This window comes from Eptatretus burgeri, chromosome 14 (assembly GCF_056783735.1).
Source record: "Eptatretus burgeri isolate ZD-2024b chromosome 14, Ebu_testis_v1, whole genome shotgun sequence".
In the NCBI taxonomy this organism is placed as follows: domain Eukaryota; kingdom Metazoa; phylum Chordata; class Myxini; order Myxiniformes; family Myxinidae; genus Eptatretus; species Eptatretus burgeri.
Window position 1 is genome coordinate 53807405 of NC_140974.1, and position 18028 is coordinate 53825432.

An 18028-nucleotide genomic window follows, 5' to 3' on the forward strand; every position below is an offset into this window, starting at 1 on the left:
AATGTGAATTAATTTTCTAATTATCATTTTCAAAATGATACTTGTTACAACTTGGAAGGCGATACTTTCAATGACTTGCATATCCCATATGATGGCTGCTTCTCCATTTTTCATATGATTTCCAGCAGCCTTTATCAACTTTTCTATGATATCCAATATTTTTTTGTCCACCTTAAATCATTCCTTTTCTGCTTATGGATTTACTGAAACTTGGTTCAGAGAATCTCCTCCTCCATATATTACAATGCCTAATTACAACCTTGTTCATTCTTCACATTCCAATAAAATTGGAGGTGGAGTTGCTATGTTTATAAGTAGTTGGTTGAAATTTCGTATACGTGCTGACCTTATGCCATCTTCTGATAGCTATGAAAGCATATTTATTGAAATTGAATGTGAGTTCTTCTGCAATTTGATTGTAGGTAACATTTATAGGGCTCCTAGTTCTCATCCTGAAAATTTTCAACAATGTCTTGATTTTGTCTTGATGTTATTGCTCGAGAAAAGAAACTTATTTAATGGGAGATTTTAATTTCAACTTACTCAATTGTTCTAATCATCAATCCAATGATGACTTTGTTCACACTTTTTATACATATGGATTTCATCCCGATTGACCAGTCAACTCGCATTACCCTACAAAGTACGACCCTTATCGACAATATACTAACCAATAATGATGATTATACTTACGCAGGTACCATAACCATCTAACCAAATTTCTCTCTAAATTTAACATTATTTTTGATCATCAGTTTGGTTTTCATGGTAAACACTCCTCAGATATGGCTCTTATTCATATGACAGATTTAATTTAAAATTCCCTTTGACAGATTGTATACTGCTGGTGTTTTTATTGACTTCTCCAAAGCCTTTGATACGATTGATCATTATGTTCTTCTCTCCAAACTTGATTTTTGTGGTGTTAGAGGTTGTGCTCTTGAATGGTTTAAAGACTATCTTACTAATAGGCAACAATTTACAGTCATTAAAAGCTCTAATTTTTCATGGAGAGCTATCAGCCATGGAGTTCCCCAAGGATCTATACTTGGGCCTCTTCTTTTCCTTTTATATGTTAACGATCTACGTACTTGTACTTCTTTATTATCTTTTTTTCTCTTTGCTAAGATACAACTATCATCGATTCTAATCCTAGTTACGACTCTTTGATCAGTACTCTTGATAGTGAGCTCATTAAGGTTTCATCCTGGTTTAAATCAAACTCTCCATAAATCCCAATAAAACCAAGTGTATGTTCTTTAGAAAATCCACCAAACCTGTCTGACACCATTTCTTAAATCTATATAGACAATTAACCCATTGCTTTTGTTCATTCGACGAAAATTTTAGGTGTTACCTTGAATGACAAACTTAACTGGACTAATCATATTGCATCGACTGCTAAGATTGTTTCTCGAAACGTACTGTATTGTCTAAACTTCGTACCTTCCTACCTCCTTGTATTTTATTCTCTCTGTATAATACCTTAATTCTCCCTTACCTGAACTACTGTAACATTGTCTGGGCATGTTCTAGTAACAATCAGCTACACTCACTCTCAGTTATTCAAAAGCACAGGATAAGGATCTAGTATCTTTTCTCATCCACAAGACCACACTGTACCTCTTTTCACCAAACTTAACATATTGACACTTTTTAACATTAATTAATTACATACAGGGATATTTATGCGCAAGCATATCAACAATCTTCTTCCACAAGTCTTTTCATCTTACTTTACAGCAGTCCATGATATCCACACTCATTTCACGAGATCACAAGAGAACTTATTTCGACCTTTTACTCACACATCATACTCTATGAATACACTATGTTATTATGAGCCATGTCTTTGGAATAGTATTGATGGAGCAATAAAGGCACAGTCGTCTGTGTGTCGGTTTAAGTCTTCTTATAAACGAAATTTGATGTATTATTAAAAGTTTCCTTTCTTACACATTGATTTGTTATTCACTTTTGCAATCTTCACCTTATTGTTATTTCATTCCTTTTTAAAATTCTTGTTATTCACAGTATTCTTGACCATTTTTTCTTAATTCTTTGTCATTCCTTAGTTTTGGTCGAATTTATCTTTTGTCATTTATATTGCTAGTCCATCGGCATATCAATACAAGCCTCAGCTTTTTTTTGTATACCTTGTCGAGGCTCGTGTGAGAGCTAACACACAACACACAGCAAGGGGGGCATGAGACAAGAGGGGTGGGAGTGGGAAGTACTCCACCAGGCTGCGGACAAAAGCTTTGTAAGTGGTCAGGAGCTCAGGTGGGCCGAGGAAGGGCTTTTCACGACTTTGCACTTTGCACGACTTTACAGCTTCTGAATATGCCTCTACATTTGCCTCTGTATGCGTAATTTTCATTGTATCCTTCTGAGTTCACCATGTTTCGGAAATATTGCTTTCATATATCTTTCTTTTTCTGTACTTTTATTGGCAACTATAGAAATATAATATTTTTTTCAAATTGAAAAAAAAATTAAAAATTTGAACAAGAACCAACATTTAAAAATGTGTCGGCCCTCTATGGTGTTCCTAAAGTACACATAAAGAGAGTATGTTGTGACTTTCTCCATGTCTCTCTGTAACAGAAAGCCAGCAGGCCTCATTGCTATCCGAGTGGCAGGTATCTGTGCAGAGTATGCGGCCACGTCTGGAGAACTGCAATGACCGTACGAGTCGTATCCTTCGGCAGCGTTTCGAGCGAGACCCCCCGAGCGAGAATGGAAGTCGAATCCGTCAACAACTGGTCGGTTTGCTTTGTTGTTGTTTCTGAAAATGTCTGGCTGTGTTTGTACCTTTTTTTAAATGTGCAGAAGCATGGTAGGAAAGTTCAGATCAATAAACTGAGCATTGCAAATGGTGAGGGGATTAAAATGACCCTAATTGCATTCACTTCAGCTGAATGATTATGGACATTGAAGAGATTGTTTCAATGGTGGAGATCTGGGAATGGTGCCAGGTTAAGCAGAGTACTGGACTTATATTAATGGAAAGGAAAAGGAATGGAACAGGAATGGTAGTAATTGGAGAAAGACAATATTGATATAGAAATACAGGAAATATTTTGTCAGGGGAATACCCCTCAAAAATATGGTTTCAGATCAAATGGGTAGTTGAGTTTGTGCTGAGCTGAGGTAGAATACCTTCTGTGCAGACCTACATAACAGAAAACTGCATTGACATAATGAAGAGGTGTGACATTGTTCTTGTTTGAGTTGTGAGGCTTCTTCAAATGACATAACAGTATCTGATGATAAAATTTGTTTGTGCTGGCTGGTTGGTTCTAGTACATGTGTTGTGTACTTGCAGGAAGTGGAGGCAGAAGCAGAGAGCCTTCAGACACAGGTCATGCAATTGAAGCAGGGGGCAGCTAAGTTGCCACTGAATGTGCAGACGGAGCATCAGACATTGTGCAAGTGTGCTGAAAAAATGAAAGCCTACGCTGGACTTGCGCTTGAGGAGTAAGCATTCCAGAGCCTCACCCCACTGTGTTCTGCCTATTTATTAATTGAGGTTTCTCCATCGAAAATTCTCACTGCTCTAGTAGTCACTTGAGTCTCTCTTTGTTACTTGTGAAAATCGGAGATTTTTAAAGTATATTGGTTGGTCGCATGTGTTATTCTGTCTGTCTGTCTGTTTGTTTGTCTGTTTGTTTCTGTCAATCACCTTCAGGTTACAATTCGAAATCGATAGTCAAGAAACTTTTTATAAACTATATAAAAGAAACAAGAAATACCGTTATTTGTAGATGTAGTCATAACTAAAAAACCTATTGATTTTGAGGTCAAATGTCTAAAATCATCATTTTTCATCCGATTGATTTGAAAGTTGAACAGGTAAGGATTTGTATATTGGGAAATGAACTACTTTTGAGGTCAAAAGGTCAAAGGTCAATTCAAGGTCAGAAATTCTTAAATCGTAATTTTTCCATCCGATTGACTTCAAATTTGAATAATAATTGCATATTCCATCATTTAAATGATTATTATTCAATTATTTTCAGGTGGAAAAGGTCAAAGGTCAATTTGAAGTCAACTTTCTAAAATCCATTTTCATCCTATTGACTTGAGCTTTGGTTAAGATTGTCAATTTTAATCTTGATGAAATAGACAATTTGATGTATCAATGGCAACCGTTTTTTTGTGGGTGGTGGTGGGGGAGGGGGGAGGATCATGCACGTACCGTGCTCTGCCGGACGTCTTGTTTGTCTGTTTGTCTGTCTGTATGTCAATCACCTACAAGTCACAATTTTAAACCGATCTTCACAAAACTTCACCAGCTGGTAAAGTTCATCATAAGCAAGAAGCCTATTGCTTTTGAGGTCATAATGTCAAAAGGTCAACAACTTGGTAGGTCAACAACTTGGTCAAATTTCTAAAATCCTCAATTTTCATATGATTGACTTTAAATTTGAAGAGGATTTGCATATCACCTCAATTAATTCAACCACGAATTATTTTTGATGTCAACATCGACCAAAAGGCCAAAAGGAAGTGTTCAGAAGTAAAATATCACAATTAACATTTTAATAAATACATTAGCAATGTTTAGAAAAAGACAATGTTCGAGCAGCAATTTACCATCACATGGCTCACAGTCATGTAACCACAATTAAACAATTTGAGCGTTACAAAGCGTAATCTCACAAAATAAAACGTGACATTGTCTCACAAAGAAATATCATTTCAGCCTCTGGTTCTTTTATTTGACCCTGTCTGCCAAGTCCGTTTCTGCATTTGTTTCTGCTCTTCTACCTAGTAAGACAATGATCTACGCACAGTCTGCGTGAACTATGTCACAAAGTATACTTTTCTTTAATAACGCAGGTTGGCCAAAAGTAGTGTTTCAATGAACTGACTTGTTGACTGGATCTGCTTGAAAGCAAACAAAAACAATGCTCAATAAACTGCTTCCATAAAAATACAAACATTTAATCCTATAGAAAATCAAACTCTGCAAACTGCTTTTACAACACAGTAAAAATAATACTTTGCAAAACTGCTTTGTAAACATACAAAAATGAAACTCCATAAACTGCTTAACAAATATAGAAAAACAAAACTCGACAAACTGCTTCAATACGACACATAAGTTAGAGAGTTCATAGAACATGATAAACCATGCAGTATTAAGGTATTTACAGGAGGGAGTTGCCGTTCATGGGGGTTACATTCTTGAAAATCCCCGTGAACCGCAAATTCGAAAACATGGACCAACTTCTGTCTTCTCATCCAAACTCTCTCTTCCTCATATGTGGTGACTTCAATTGTCATCATGCCAGTTGGCTAGGTGTGGGTACCCCTCTCACCTGCCATGGAACCTCAGCAAAAGCTTTCTGCGACTCATTGGGAGTGACCAAATCAGGCAATTTCCCGACCCGGATCTGAACCAATGGTACTCCATCTCTTCTGGATCTGATTTTGACAAATTTCCCTGAAAATATCTGCTGTTCTTCCCCCGCTCCAATCGGTTCTTCTGACCACGTCCTTGTCAAAGTAAACATCTCTTTGGCTATTATCAGAGAACCACCTCAACGCCGTCGAGTCTGGCATTTCACTCAAGCCGACTGGCAGGGTCTCCGAGCAGACATCAAACTTACAGACTGGTCTCCTTTCACTACTTTCTCAAACATCAACTCATCCTGGGAATTTTTTCAAAGAAACTTGCTCTCACTCATGCACAGATTATCCCCTCTTGTCTTCAGTTGTCCTACCCTTCCTCCTGCCATTGGTTCACTGAAGCTTGTGGCGAGGCAGTTCTCCTGAAACAACTTGCCTTTGCTTCATGGAAAGCAAACCCAACTGAGGGTAATCTCAGTCCCTTCGATTAAACTCGGAACAAGTGTGTATCTACCCTCAGGAGAGCCTGAAAAAAACATGTTTCTAATCTCAAGTCTGAACTCTCAAACCTCTCTCCCTCTTCCAAATCCTGGTGGTGTCTAATCAAATCTGTTTCTGGTGTATGTTCCCCTTCCATCCCTCCCTTACCTCAAATGGCAGCACTGCTGATACCGCACGTGAAAAGGCTGAATGCCTAAACTCGGTGTTTGCAGCTAAATCTTGTGTCCTAAACCCATCACTTTCTCTACCCACCTTACCCAGTCGCACCAAACTGTTCCTGGACTCTGTGTCCTTTTCTTCTGACAAAGTGGAGAGCTTGCTGTCAAACCTCGACTCAGATTCTGCAACCGGTCCAGACGGCATCAGCCCATGTGTCCTAAAAACCTGCTCCTCTGCTCTTGCTCACCCTCTCTCTGTTCTGTTGACCCTCTCATTTTTTCAAGGTCATCTGCCATCTGCTTGGAAATCAGCAAACATTACTGCTCTGCATAAAAAGGTGCAAAAACAGATCCCTGCAACTACAGACCAATCAGCCTTCTCCCAATCATCAGCAAGGTTATGGAATCCATCATCGCTTCAGACATTAAATCCTTCCTCTTCTCCAATGGCTTGATTTCTGATCATCAATTTGGTTTCAGACCAGGTCACTCTACCCTGGATATGCTGCTTCTGCTCTCCCAACAATGGATAGACGTACTGAATGCCAGACATGAAATCAGAGCCATATTGAGAGACATATCATGTGCTTTTGACACGGTCTGGCACCCTGCCCTGCTCACTAAACTCTCTTCCTATGGTACCCAAGGCCATCTCCACTCATGGCTCGCAGACTTCCTCTCCTGTCGCAGTCAATGTGTGGCTCAAAATGGAGTTCCTTCATTCCTGTTTTTTTTTCTGGTTTTCATCAATGATCTCTCTGACTCTCTGGAAAATCCTCTTTATCTCTTTGCTGATGACTCCACCCTCTGCCGTACCATCTGTCATCCCTCAGACCGGCAAGCAGCAGCTTCTTTGCCCTCAACAGATCTGGGTAAAATCACAAACTGGTCTAACACGTGGAACATGTCTTTCAATCTGGACAAATCTCACACTCCCTACTATGTCTCTCCGAAAGGACGTTTGGACCCCCCCTCCCCATCTACTTTCACAACAATCCTCTGGAAGAAGTCCTTTCATTCAAGCTTCTCGGTCTCACAATCTGCCAGGATCTTTCCTGGGAAAGCCACATTTCCAACCAATTTTGGCTGCTGCTCCTGCCTCCCACCTTTCTCGGCTTTACGCTGTGGAAACCAAGGCATTTAGGATCATTGGCATCTCCCGCGATGAGGCTGAGTGTTTGGGCCTCTCACTCTCTCACTGCAGGCAGCTCGGTGGTCTTTCTGTCTTCTACCGTCTCCTTTCCGGTCCCCCCCCCCGCTCTGTCTGCAATATGTCTCCACCATATTTCGACAGGGCACTCAAGGGCCGCCAACAACCTTCTTCTGGTAAAGCTACCATAATCATCAGTCACTGCTCACCTTCACTCTTTCATTCCTCATTTTCCCCACCTTTGGAATAAATGCTCACACTTTCTTCAATCCTATTCTTCCCCCCAGGCCTTCAAAACAGCTGTTCACTCCCACCTCTTATCTTCCCCCATCCAAAACCTCAATCTTTTCTACCCCCATTAATCCACTCCAAACCCACCTCATTCAAAGTCCCTGCTTTCCTTCCTAAAAGTCCCTGTAATGTCCATCTTGTGTACCCCATGTTCCCCGCCCCATCCCTTTCCCTTCCACAGATCTCCTAATGACTCCGTTCCCCACTGTTTTGTCCTTCTCTCTCCTCTTGTCTCATACCCCCTTGCTGTGCGTTGTCGAAGCTCGTATGAGCCTCGACAATTAGTAGAAAAAAATTCACCCTTGCCACACAACCAACCTGTCCACCAAGTTTCATCTGAATCTGTCTCCAACTTTTTTTGATATCGTGCTTTCTATTGGTTTAGCATTATCTCTCAATGGTGAAGAATCACTGAACAAATTATCAGATCTGGATCTGCATTGAGATCTTCACCAAAATTGAAGCAATTCTTCCTTGTCACATACACATGTTCACCAAGTTTCATCCAAATCCATCCGCAACTTTTTGAGGTATTGTGAAATATATCGGTCTATTCCTATCTCTCAATAGTGAAGAATCAGTTGAAAAAATTATCAGATCCACACCTGGATCTTCACCCAAATTGAATCAATTCGTCCGTGTCACACACCCAATGTGTCCACCAAGTTTAGTCCGAATCCGTCTACAACTTTTTGAGATATCGTGCTATATATCCTTTTTGGCCCGATCTCTCAATGGCGAAGAATCACTTTAAAAATTCGAGTTGTCAGATCCGGATCCGGATTTCACCAAAATCTAATCAGTTCGTGCTTGTCACATACCGAACCTGTCCACCAAATTTCATCCGGATCCGTCGACATATTTTTGAGACATCCTGTACAAAAACAAACAGAAAGATGAAAACAAACTTCTTCACCTTCGCTGGCGGAGATAATATAACTCCATAAACAACTTTAATAAATCCAAAAATAAAACTCGGTAACCTGTATTGAAAACATCCAAAAGTAAAAGTCAATAAGCAGATTTCATAACATGCAAAAACAGATCACATTGAACTTCCACTTCATTTCGGCAAACTAACTTTTGAGCTGTACTGGTTATTCATGTTTCTGTTTTATTCGAAATATGAAAGTTGTAAATGGGGATCCTTCCCTTTCCTATGGCAACTTTATTGCAGCCTTGGGTTTAAGAAATAGACACAAACATCTTTGGTTGTTTGTTGTGCATTGTGTTTTTTTTAATATGAATCACTGAGTGATAAGGTATGCTGTGCAGGTTACAGAGCATCGACCCTGTTGTGAGTGGGTTGGTCGAGGCAGAGAAGTTGGTGCAGGACCAGGAGTTGAAGCTGTGCAGCGGTAAGACCGTGCCTTGTGAAGTTCACGAACTCGAGAGTTACATTTCGGATCTCAAGGTGGGTGTACTTTTGATACGACATTATGACAACACTAGTTATAATTACTCGGTGGCAACTAGAGTTTCTTGTAATGGTGTGAATCTATATAATCTAGCTACCTGAGAGATTCTGAAGGTTAAAAGTTGTAATTTTTTCCCAGCAAGGGACAAGAAGAAATGCGCTTTGATCTTTTCATCCACAGATTCAACCTGAACAAGTATACGAAAGGAAATGGAGACACATGTTATTAAGTTTTTCGAACAAATGGTCAATAAAACAATCCATTTCGAAAAAAACACAGCCCAATCGAATCCTTCCATGTTTCAGAGTGATTCACTCCATGAATGTCTATCCTGAATAACAAGCTTGACAGTTGTTTTAACCCTTAGTTAATAACGATCACTCACCCTAATATGCTTGGTGTTAGCTTAATGGTTCGGGTGGTGGGCTTGGGATCCCAGGATCCTGAGTTCAAATCCCACTCGGCTGTTGAATTAATACCAGGTGGGGTTGACTCTGCCTGTCATCCTTCCGAGGTCGGCAAAATGAGTGCTATCTTGCTGGTATCCTGTGTCAGAGTGGTGACCCATCCAGGTTTGTGTCCAATAGCCAAGGAGACTGCTTAGGCAGCACCAATGCTCTACACAGAGAATGGTCCCAATGGACAGGGATGAATGGACTCACCCTAATGATCATTGCAGTGATCGCATCTTCCTCTGTATGCACAAGAAATGAGGTGCCACCGAGCTTGTGCTGGGATTACATCATGAGTGTGCTGGGATTAGTGATACCAAACTTCCACCAATTAATACATTTCTGGTTTCTCTTATTCAATAAAGAACTCGTATGAGCTAAGACTTTTGCTTTTTTACTCATTAAAGCTGATGCCACGACAGTGGGGACTCAGGCTGTTGGCGGTGGTTAATTTTGAGTATTAATTGATAAGTTGATCTCGTTGTACATATTTGTTTGATTTTTCTCTTTTGTTTTATTTATTTTTTGTGCACACGTCTAAATATTTAATTACATTTTGATTTTTCCCTCAATCCTGAATGGCCTGACGTTTTAAGCAAATGGTGAATCAAACCCATTTGATGTCATTTGAACCCATGTGAGTTATTCGGACAATGGCTGATATTACTTTGTTCACCATTATTGATGAGCATTGATTTCCGAGCTGATATGCACTGCACATAGTGTGCTTTGCTGGTCCCATGTCCAGGTTCCGTAATTGATTGACCCGCCCTTTTACTGTTCCAGTCATCACGTGTTAAGCTCGAGGGTCGATCAAAGGTCTTCATGATGCTGAAGGAAAAGCTGGTGATCCTGCGCACTCTCAATGATCGTTTAATGAGTTCGCACGGCCAGACGGACGTGAACTTGGCTTTCTGCCAGGACAAGTTTGACACGTTGCATGGCCGTTGGGATGACGCCACGGCTCAGGTTGAAACCCGGTGCGTTTACACTTTGTATTATATTATAACCACATGGTAATTACTACCCCATGGTAATTACTACCCCATGGTTCTTTTGAGTAGTGTATGTTGCACAGCTTTTAAAAATGAATAAACACTAAATAGGTATGTGCTTTCTTTTCTAATATATATATATATATATATATATATATATATATATATATATATATATATATATATATATAAATAGCCTGGTGTTGGTGTAGTGGTTAGGGGTAGCGGCTTGGGATCCAAAAGGTCCTGAGTTCAAGCCCCGTTGGCCACTTGAATTGATACACACCAGGATGTTGACTCAGCCTGTCATCCTTCCGCGGTCGGCAAAATGAGTACCAGTGTACTGGGCATGGTGTATGCCCCGGTTAGAATAGGTGTACCATATCCCTGTGTGTCGTAAGAGGCGACCAGGGTTGCGTCAGGAAGGACATCTGGTGTAAAACCTGTGCCAAATCATTATACGGATCATAACGGATGATCTGCTGTGGCGACTCCTAACGGGAGCAGCCGGAAGAAGAAGAAGATATATATATATATATATATATATATATATATATATATATATATATATATATATATATATATATATATATATATATACAACCAGTTCTTAAGTGTTTACATTTGTGCTGCCAGATAACAATGGGCTGGTAGGACAGCCTAGAGGTAGGCACACTACACTCTGGGCTGTCTAGCCTGTGGTCGAATATCGGCTAAGCTATAAACCCTCATCCTAATGTTTCGCAGGCAGGGTGAGGCATCAATATGTGTGCCATCTCTTGGATGGATGTTAAGTTGGATATCCTGTGTGCTGGCATTATATTAGTTTGTGGACGTTAAAGATCTCATGGTGTCCTTTGCGAAGAGTCGGCGAGCTATCGCCAGCACCTCATACAAATCCCAGATTCCTCTCACCTTCAGTTGAACATCAAGCCTGACAGCTGGTTCATGAAAGATGTTTCCCAGCTGACCCCGCAGGCTGGGAATGATGCGGGGCTTTTAAAGAATTTGTGGTTGAGTTGAATTATTACTTGAATTAGTAGAATAATTACTTTAAAGTAGAATAATTTATTATTCTACTTTAAACTTTAAATAACTTTAAAGTAGGTTGAGTAGAATAATTACTTTAAAGTAGAATAATTTATTAATCGACTTTAAACTTTAAATAACTTTAAAGTAGGTTGAGTAGAATAATTACTTTAAAGTAGAATAATTTATTAATCTACTTTAAACTTTAAATATCTTTAAAGTCGGTTGAGTATAATAATTACTTTAAAGTAGAATAATTTATTAATCGACTTTAAACTTTAAATAACTTTAAAGTAGGTTGAGTAGAATAATTACTTTAAAGTAGAATAATTGATTATTCCACTTTAAACTTTAAATAACTTTAAAGTAAGTTGAGTAGAATAATTACTTTGAAGAATTAGTAGTATGTTATAACATTGACTGTGATATACAGGGTGTTGCGAAAAGATGGGACATATTTCAGGGTGGAATAATTATATGATGATGGAAAGGAATTGTGTTTTTGTTTTTCTTTTAATGTTGTATCAGACGAACTGGCGATTAAAAGAAGCAAACAATTAATAATTGGGGATGACAAATTGAACACGTGATCAACTACCATTGTTGAGCAGTATTTCTTCAATAGATATTCTACGATTTCAGCAAAAAGATAATTCAGAAGACATTTCTAAGTTTTCGATGCATCATGAAGAAAAGTAATTAACAGATTTGTGGCAAGTTTCCATGAAACAACATGAAGGGGCAACATGCCACACTGCATGTAACTGCTGCGAGAGTATTTTCCTGGAGAGCAGATCTCCAGATTTGGAGATGTGAATTGGCTTCCCAAATCTCCTGATTATTTCCTGTGGGGATATTTAAGAGACCGAGTGCACATGAACAGGCCACACACCACTCAATGACCTGAAAGTAAACATGACAAGTGAAATTAATTCCATTCCAACGGACTTTCTTGTGAAGTTTGTGAGGGGTATGGGGACCAGAACACCAGAATGTATTCCCTGCCAAGGGGGCTATTTGACTGACATCATTTTCAAAACCTCATGTGTTCTGAAGAAATTCCAATGTCTGTACTTTTACAAATGTTAATACAGTTGAATGAATTTAACTTAGATAATAATTAAAATATATTTATTGTTCAAACGTGCACCATCTTTTTGCCACATCCTGTACAATGAATGTAGTTTATGGGAGGGCCAGTTCACACAGGGGGTTTACACCAGATGACCGTGCACTTCTACAAAGAGGTTCAAGAAGAAAGAACCAAGGTACATAAAGGAAATCTCCAGTTAATCTGCTATGCTGGGCCTACACTTAATTTTAATTAAAGAAGATTTATCAAAATATTTTTCTTTTTTATTATTTTTTGATGTTATTTTGGAACATGACGAGTCGCCATTGACTGGGGTCATGCGTTTGGTCTTTTGATGCCATTTCCTCATCGGTCATGTGCAGACTGCAGCAACTTCAGATGGTGTTGAAACAGGCAAGGAACTGCAGCGAGTCTCTCCGTGAAATGAGTCAATTAACGGAAATCTCCACGTCCAAATTTGACCAGTTCAACAAAGCAGCTTCCGAAACACCTGAGGAGATTATGGACACCCTACAACGCATTGAGGTATTCCACATCGTGGAACACCGCACTGTTCCTTTTGAGAAATTCCTTATTTATTTGTTTTTCATAACTAAAGTCTCTCGTAGTTTTGTGCTTGAAGCTTGTGGCTCCTCTCGACCCACCTTTGTGTGATCCACACGGTATGCTTGCATTTTTACCACACCAGGAGCTTCGTATTGAAATCTTGAACAGCAAGAAGAGAGCTGACCACCAGCGGTACACTGAGGAATTGACCGCAGCTCTAAAGGTAATATTCTGGTGAATCGATTACTGAACACCCGGATACTTAAAAATCCTACTCAGATATTATTTATTATCATTGCCGAAGCATGAAAACATTTACGGATCAAGTAGAAGTACAATGGGATGAAGTGTAAAAGTTTTCACACCATTCATCCGCGAGTCATTTATTTTTACGTCACATATACCAAATTAAAGTTAATATGTTGGATCTCACGATGATGTATCATTTCAATTGTTTAATATGCTTTGTAATGAAAGACATTTTGTAAATGTTTTCAAGATGGATAAAATAAATAAGAGATTAGAAACATCTGGCATTGCATTAGAATGTGGAAGGCCTTGCAGTAAAATATACATTCATTGATCTTGCACTATATTCGATGACCTGTGGATGAGCCGCCGGTGATGGACTGTCTCATTCTCCAGATCAGTGCAGATGCTTAGAATGTATGAAAGCTACAGGTGCACAATTGACCACTCTTTTTTATAAGGTAAATCGTGATACTATGCTGTCATGCATGGCAGCTGGCATAACACCCTCCAGGATGGTGGACTCGTTGATGCAGTATCATCGTAATAAAATATGCAATTTGGTGCATCTGTCTGTCCACAATACATTCGGTCGTTACTTATACAATCTTAACCAAATTTGCCAAGGGAAATAGGGGTCACATTTCCAGTTATACTAAAATACACAATTTGGTGTGTCTGTATGTCTGTGGCGAATGGATTTGGTCCTTACTTATCAAATCTCAACCAAATGCGGCAGGGGAACTAAATGTCATAAGACAGGTTGGAGATACTCGGTTTGCCCTTCCCACGGGGGTTCTGAAGGTGGGGCCAATGCAAATTGTGACCGTAAATATGTACCATGTGGCGCCATTCCCGCTGGTGGCAGGAGAGGGGATTATGAGTCAGGATTTAAACGTTAATTGTATCAACAGGAAGCGATCTTCACATTATTTTCGCAGTCGCTTCACCTATGTCGCTTTTGACTCAACTGCAAAGAATGAACCTCAATTTCTAGTGCGGTTACGATTTGAATCGTCGAGCGGCAGTCTTTTAATAGGCTATGCCACGTGATCGTCGGCGATACGCTGCCGCGCACTATGCATACATTAGACTATCGTTGGGCATACGTTGTGAATGCCGACAACACGCTAAGCATTCGTTGGTAAAAGTTATCTATAAGGTATCGAAACGTTCTGTGTACGTTACTAATACGTTATGCATACGTCCAACTCGTTATGAATACGCCAAAAACTTTTTTTAAAAACATCAATAGTTCAGCGTACGCCAGCGTTTTACATACATTTTGATACGTTGCCATATGCTGGCTAAAACGTCAAGGTGTGACAGCCCCTTAAGGCATATAGAAAACGGCTTGAGCATCATTCCATGTTGCAGTGGCAATTTTCCAAGGCTACGTTCAACAACAAAAGCAACAACAACAATGATAACAGCCGAACAAAAAGTCTTAATTCTTCTTCTCCTCCTTTTCCCTTTATAAGGGTTGAGGTCTGCTGACACCAAGCTTCTGCCTGGCCTTGACCACAATACTCCTCCACCTCCCTCTGTTCTCAGCCAACTTTCTCCACACTTCAACCACCCCAACCTTACTGACATCACTAATAATTGGAAATAGTAATAATAATAAAAATAATAAGGATAAATAAAATATGACCTGTCACTTACCCCCCTGCCCCTGCCCCAGCCACTCCTGAAGGGAGCGTGTTTCTCGTGCCATTAATATCAGGGTAGGAATCAAACTCAGATTAGATAACTTAAAAGGTCATTTGGACCGCTGAGCTATCCTATCAGCCATACTCTCTTGCAATGGAAACAATAAAAGTAATTACGACAAAGGATCAAGAGGAGTCCTAAAAAGAAAAATGATGCCAAAGTGAAAATGAAAGTTCTTGTGAATGTTTTAAACTGCGACTTTAATCATGCTTTCTGGGGAAGTCATTGGAGGATGTAAGTTTAAAGTTAACACGGACAGACGTTTTTTGTCTAAATTGCAGAAACTGGAGACATTGCTGATCACTTATCGGAGTCGAATTGAGCAATACCACATCAGTCTTCCTCAGCAAATGGTGAATGGAAATGAAATGTACCGCAAAGAGGTGAGCTTGGCCGAAGTATGTACCTCCCACTGGAGCAGTCTGATGGAATGATCATAGTTTATCCCATCACTGTGACTTTATCTCTTACTCAGGCATTTGTTAGAGCTGCTTTAACAAGGGTTGTATCCCTCACCACAGGCCTATTTCATGGCTTTCCGAATGCCATGGGATGAGCAAGTCTTTAACTTTATAAATCATACGATAATTTGAGAATTGTTTGTTTGTTTGGCCGATATGCATTCCTGAACTGCTGGATGGAATGAGGTGAAAACTGTTGGTTGTACTTGGGGTGTGCACATGTAGGTTTTCAGGGGTAATTTTTTTATTATTCAAAATTTCAGCGTTGGGGAAGCACCCCAATTCGATGCAAGTCTGTATCGCATCGTGCTGCTCCTGGTGGGAGTATTACAAGTCGTACGAAAATTCCCCCAATTCTGGAGGAATTGACCTGCCTATTTCTAGGGGAATTGACCCATCCGTAATTCTGGGGGAATTGGCGCATTCATGACGGGTTCTTCACCAGTGCTTGGAATTAACATTGCCTAAAATACCAGCTTTGAATCGGAATAACCAATACGATTGTGTGAAACAGGAGCCGTTACCAACCTTGTGAGGAAACTGTGAATTCCCTTCCTGCCAAAAACGTTCCTCATTTCGGTTCCCAGTTGGTGAAGCAATTGCATTGCTTTTGTGCAAAATCCCACCTTGAGCATCCTTCCATTTCCATTTTGTAATTGAAATACTCTTATTTTTGCCACTTACATTTAAATTTGAAATTCTATGCATTAACCTCCTCAAAAACGATTTCTCTCTATTCTAACATCACCGAACAACATTCAGATTGCAGAGCTACAAGAGCGGTTGATTACGTTGGAGGCTTCGCTCACACAAGCAGTAACCATGCTGACGGATCGACAGCATCGGGCAGAGCGCATCCGATCGCACAAGATCACACGTCACGTTCGCATCATCGTCGATGGGGAGGAGATGGCCATGGTGGATGCTTTCCGCTCCGACCTAATCTCGGAAGAAAAATTCATTGAACTAGCGAACTGGCAGGGTGAACAAACCATCGTGGAAGAACGCTGATCTTCATCTGGCAACACGATACCGTTATTCACACCACTCTTTCAAAATGTATTCCTTCAAGCCTCGCAGACTCGGGATGGAACTGAGATGAGTTCCAATAGCAGGAGACAAATTTAAATTTGGCAACAAGGTAGAGATATTCCAAAATGTTTAGCCACCACTTTAAAAAGAGCCATTTGGTATTTCAAGTATTTTGCAGTGGTGGCTTGTATTCAGTTATTAGGATGTTAAGAACCGATTGACATCATCCCCTCCACCTCGAGAGAACACAAATTGGGGGGGGAAGATTTTGAAATCCCACTCTTTTGCATACACAACATGTAGACTACTCAATTTTCATCATCTGGCATTAAAGATAAATTTAATTTCTTGGAAAATATTGCACAAGTAGAAATCAATCATCTCCCATTGTCCCCAGAGCTGCATACAGACCCCTCACTTCACTCTTTTTTTTTCATGGAGCTCGCTCCACTCTTTCATTAGAAATAGAAAAATGAGAGGAATTGCAGTTTGTTGGATTGCTGTTTCAAATGTTTTGGGTTAGATTAGTGCGCAAGTTGAGTATTTTATTTACTTTAAAGCTTGGCTTTTAATTCTTTAGTGGTCCGTTAGGTCACCCACCAATTTGCATACTTGCTTCGACTCCTCGACCAATTGAGATTTCTTTTAAATGTTTGTAGTTTTGATATAGTTGAGTTTCTCGAGTGTTTTTTTTTTTTAGGTTATGCTTGTGCTAAGCAGTTGATATACCTGCTGTGGTTGATGTGAAAGTCGTGTAGTTGAGTAGAGTGAAATGGTATTTGGAAAAAGTAAAGATTTTGAGAAGTTCGGATGAAGAACGTAATGCATGTTAAAAAGGAAGTCGGGCAGACAAGTGAAAGTGTTGGGAAATGCTTTGAAAGAGAGGCCTGAGTGACACTTTGATAGGTGATACCTTTTAGGTACTCCTTGACACACACACTACAGGGATGCTTTGAGGGAGGTGACGCCTTACACACCAAGGCAGAGCTTTTTTAAATTGTTGTTGTTGTTGCCTTGCAAATAATGCAGCCTCACATCTGGTCTGGACAACATGTGTTGTAAAGCATGTCTGCTGCTTTGTATAAGTAGAGGTGGCAAGTGTTTTTAGTTAGTGCTGTTGAAATTTTTAATATGCCCAATTTAGGGTGAACTTCATTCGCTTCTTGCCTCCTTTAGACATTTGCTGAAAGCTGCGATTTAATCGATTTGGGAGGGATCCAAACACTATCTGGGGATTATTTGTTAGAAGACTTTTGCACAATTTTCCAGCAACAATTCATATTGACTACAAAACTCAACTTGACTATCAGTATTTGTGCAGTATCAAAATAATAATTAAAAAAAAAATTACAATCTTCAGCACATCACTTTCCCTTATCAGCTCCATCACCACACTCAATCCATCTCACTTCCTCATCAAAAGCTCCACCACCACCACACTTGATGCCTTAAGACCTTTTGCTAACAATCTCCAGCATTTAGGCCCATTTGTCTGCTTGATGGCTTGCTTTATCCACAATAAAATGAAATTGCTCAATCCTTGATTCCAGGTTGCTGAAATGTTGCTTTTGATGTTTGGCGT

At 39.7% G+C, this 18028-nt stretch overlaps 1 protein-coding gene across 2 annotated transcripts in view; it reads left to right on the forward strand.

Moving 5' to 3' along the window:
* LOC147013226 (uncharacterized) overlaps positions 1-17983 on the forward strand; it is a 111588-nt gene extending 93605 nt beyond the window's left edge. For both annotated transcript variants that reach the window (XM_085854876.1, XM_085854875.1), the window contains exons 52-59: positions 2608-2765; positions 3329-3480; positions 8734-8872; positions 10115-10308; positions 12808-12970; positions 13134-13214; positions 15235-15336; positions 16177-17983. In XM_085854876.1, coding sequence (XP_085711002.1) covers positions 2608-2765; positions 3329-3480; positions 8734-8872; positions 10115-10308; positions 12808-12970; positions 13134-13214; positions 15235-15336; positions 16177-16425 — 1238 coding nt within the window. In that variant the 3' untranslated portion in view covers positions 16426-17983. The remainder of the gene's footprint in view (positions 1-2607; positions 2766-3328; positions 3481-8733; positions 8873-10114; positions 10309-12807; positions 12971-13133; positions 13215-15234; positions 15337-16176) is intronic.
* The last annotated feature ends 45 nt before the right edge of the window (positions 17984-18028 follow it).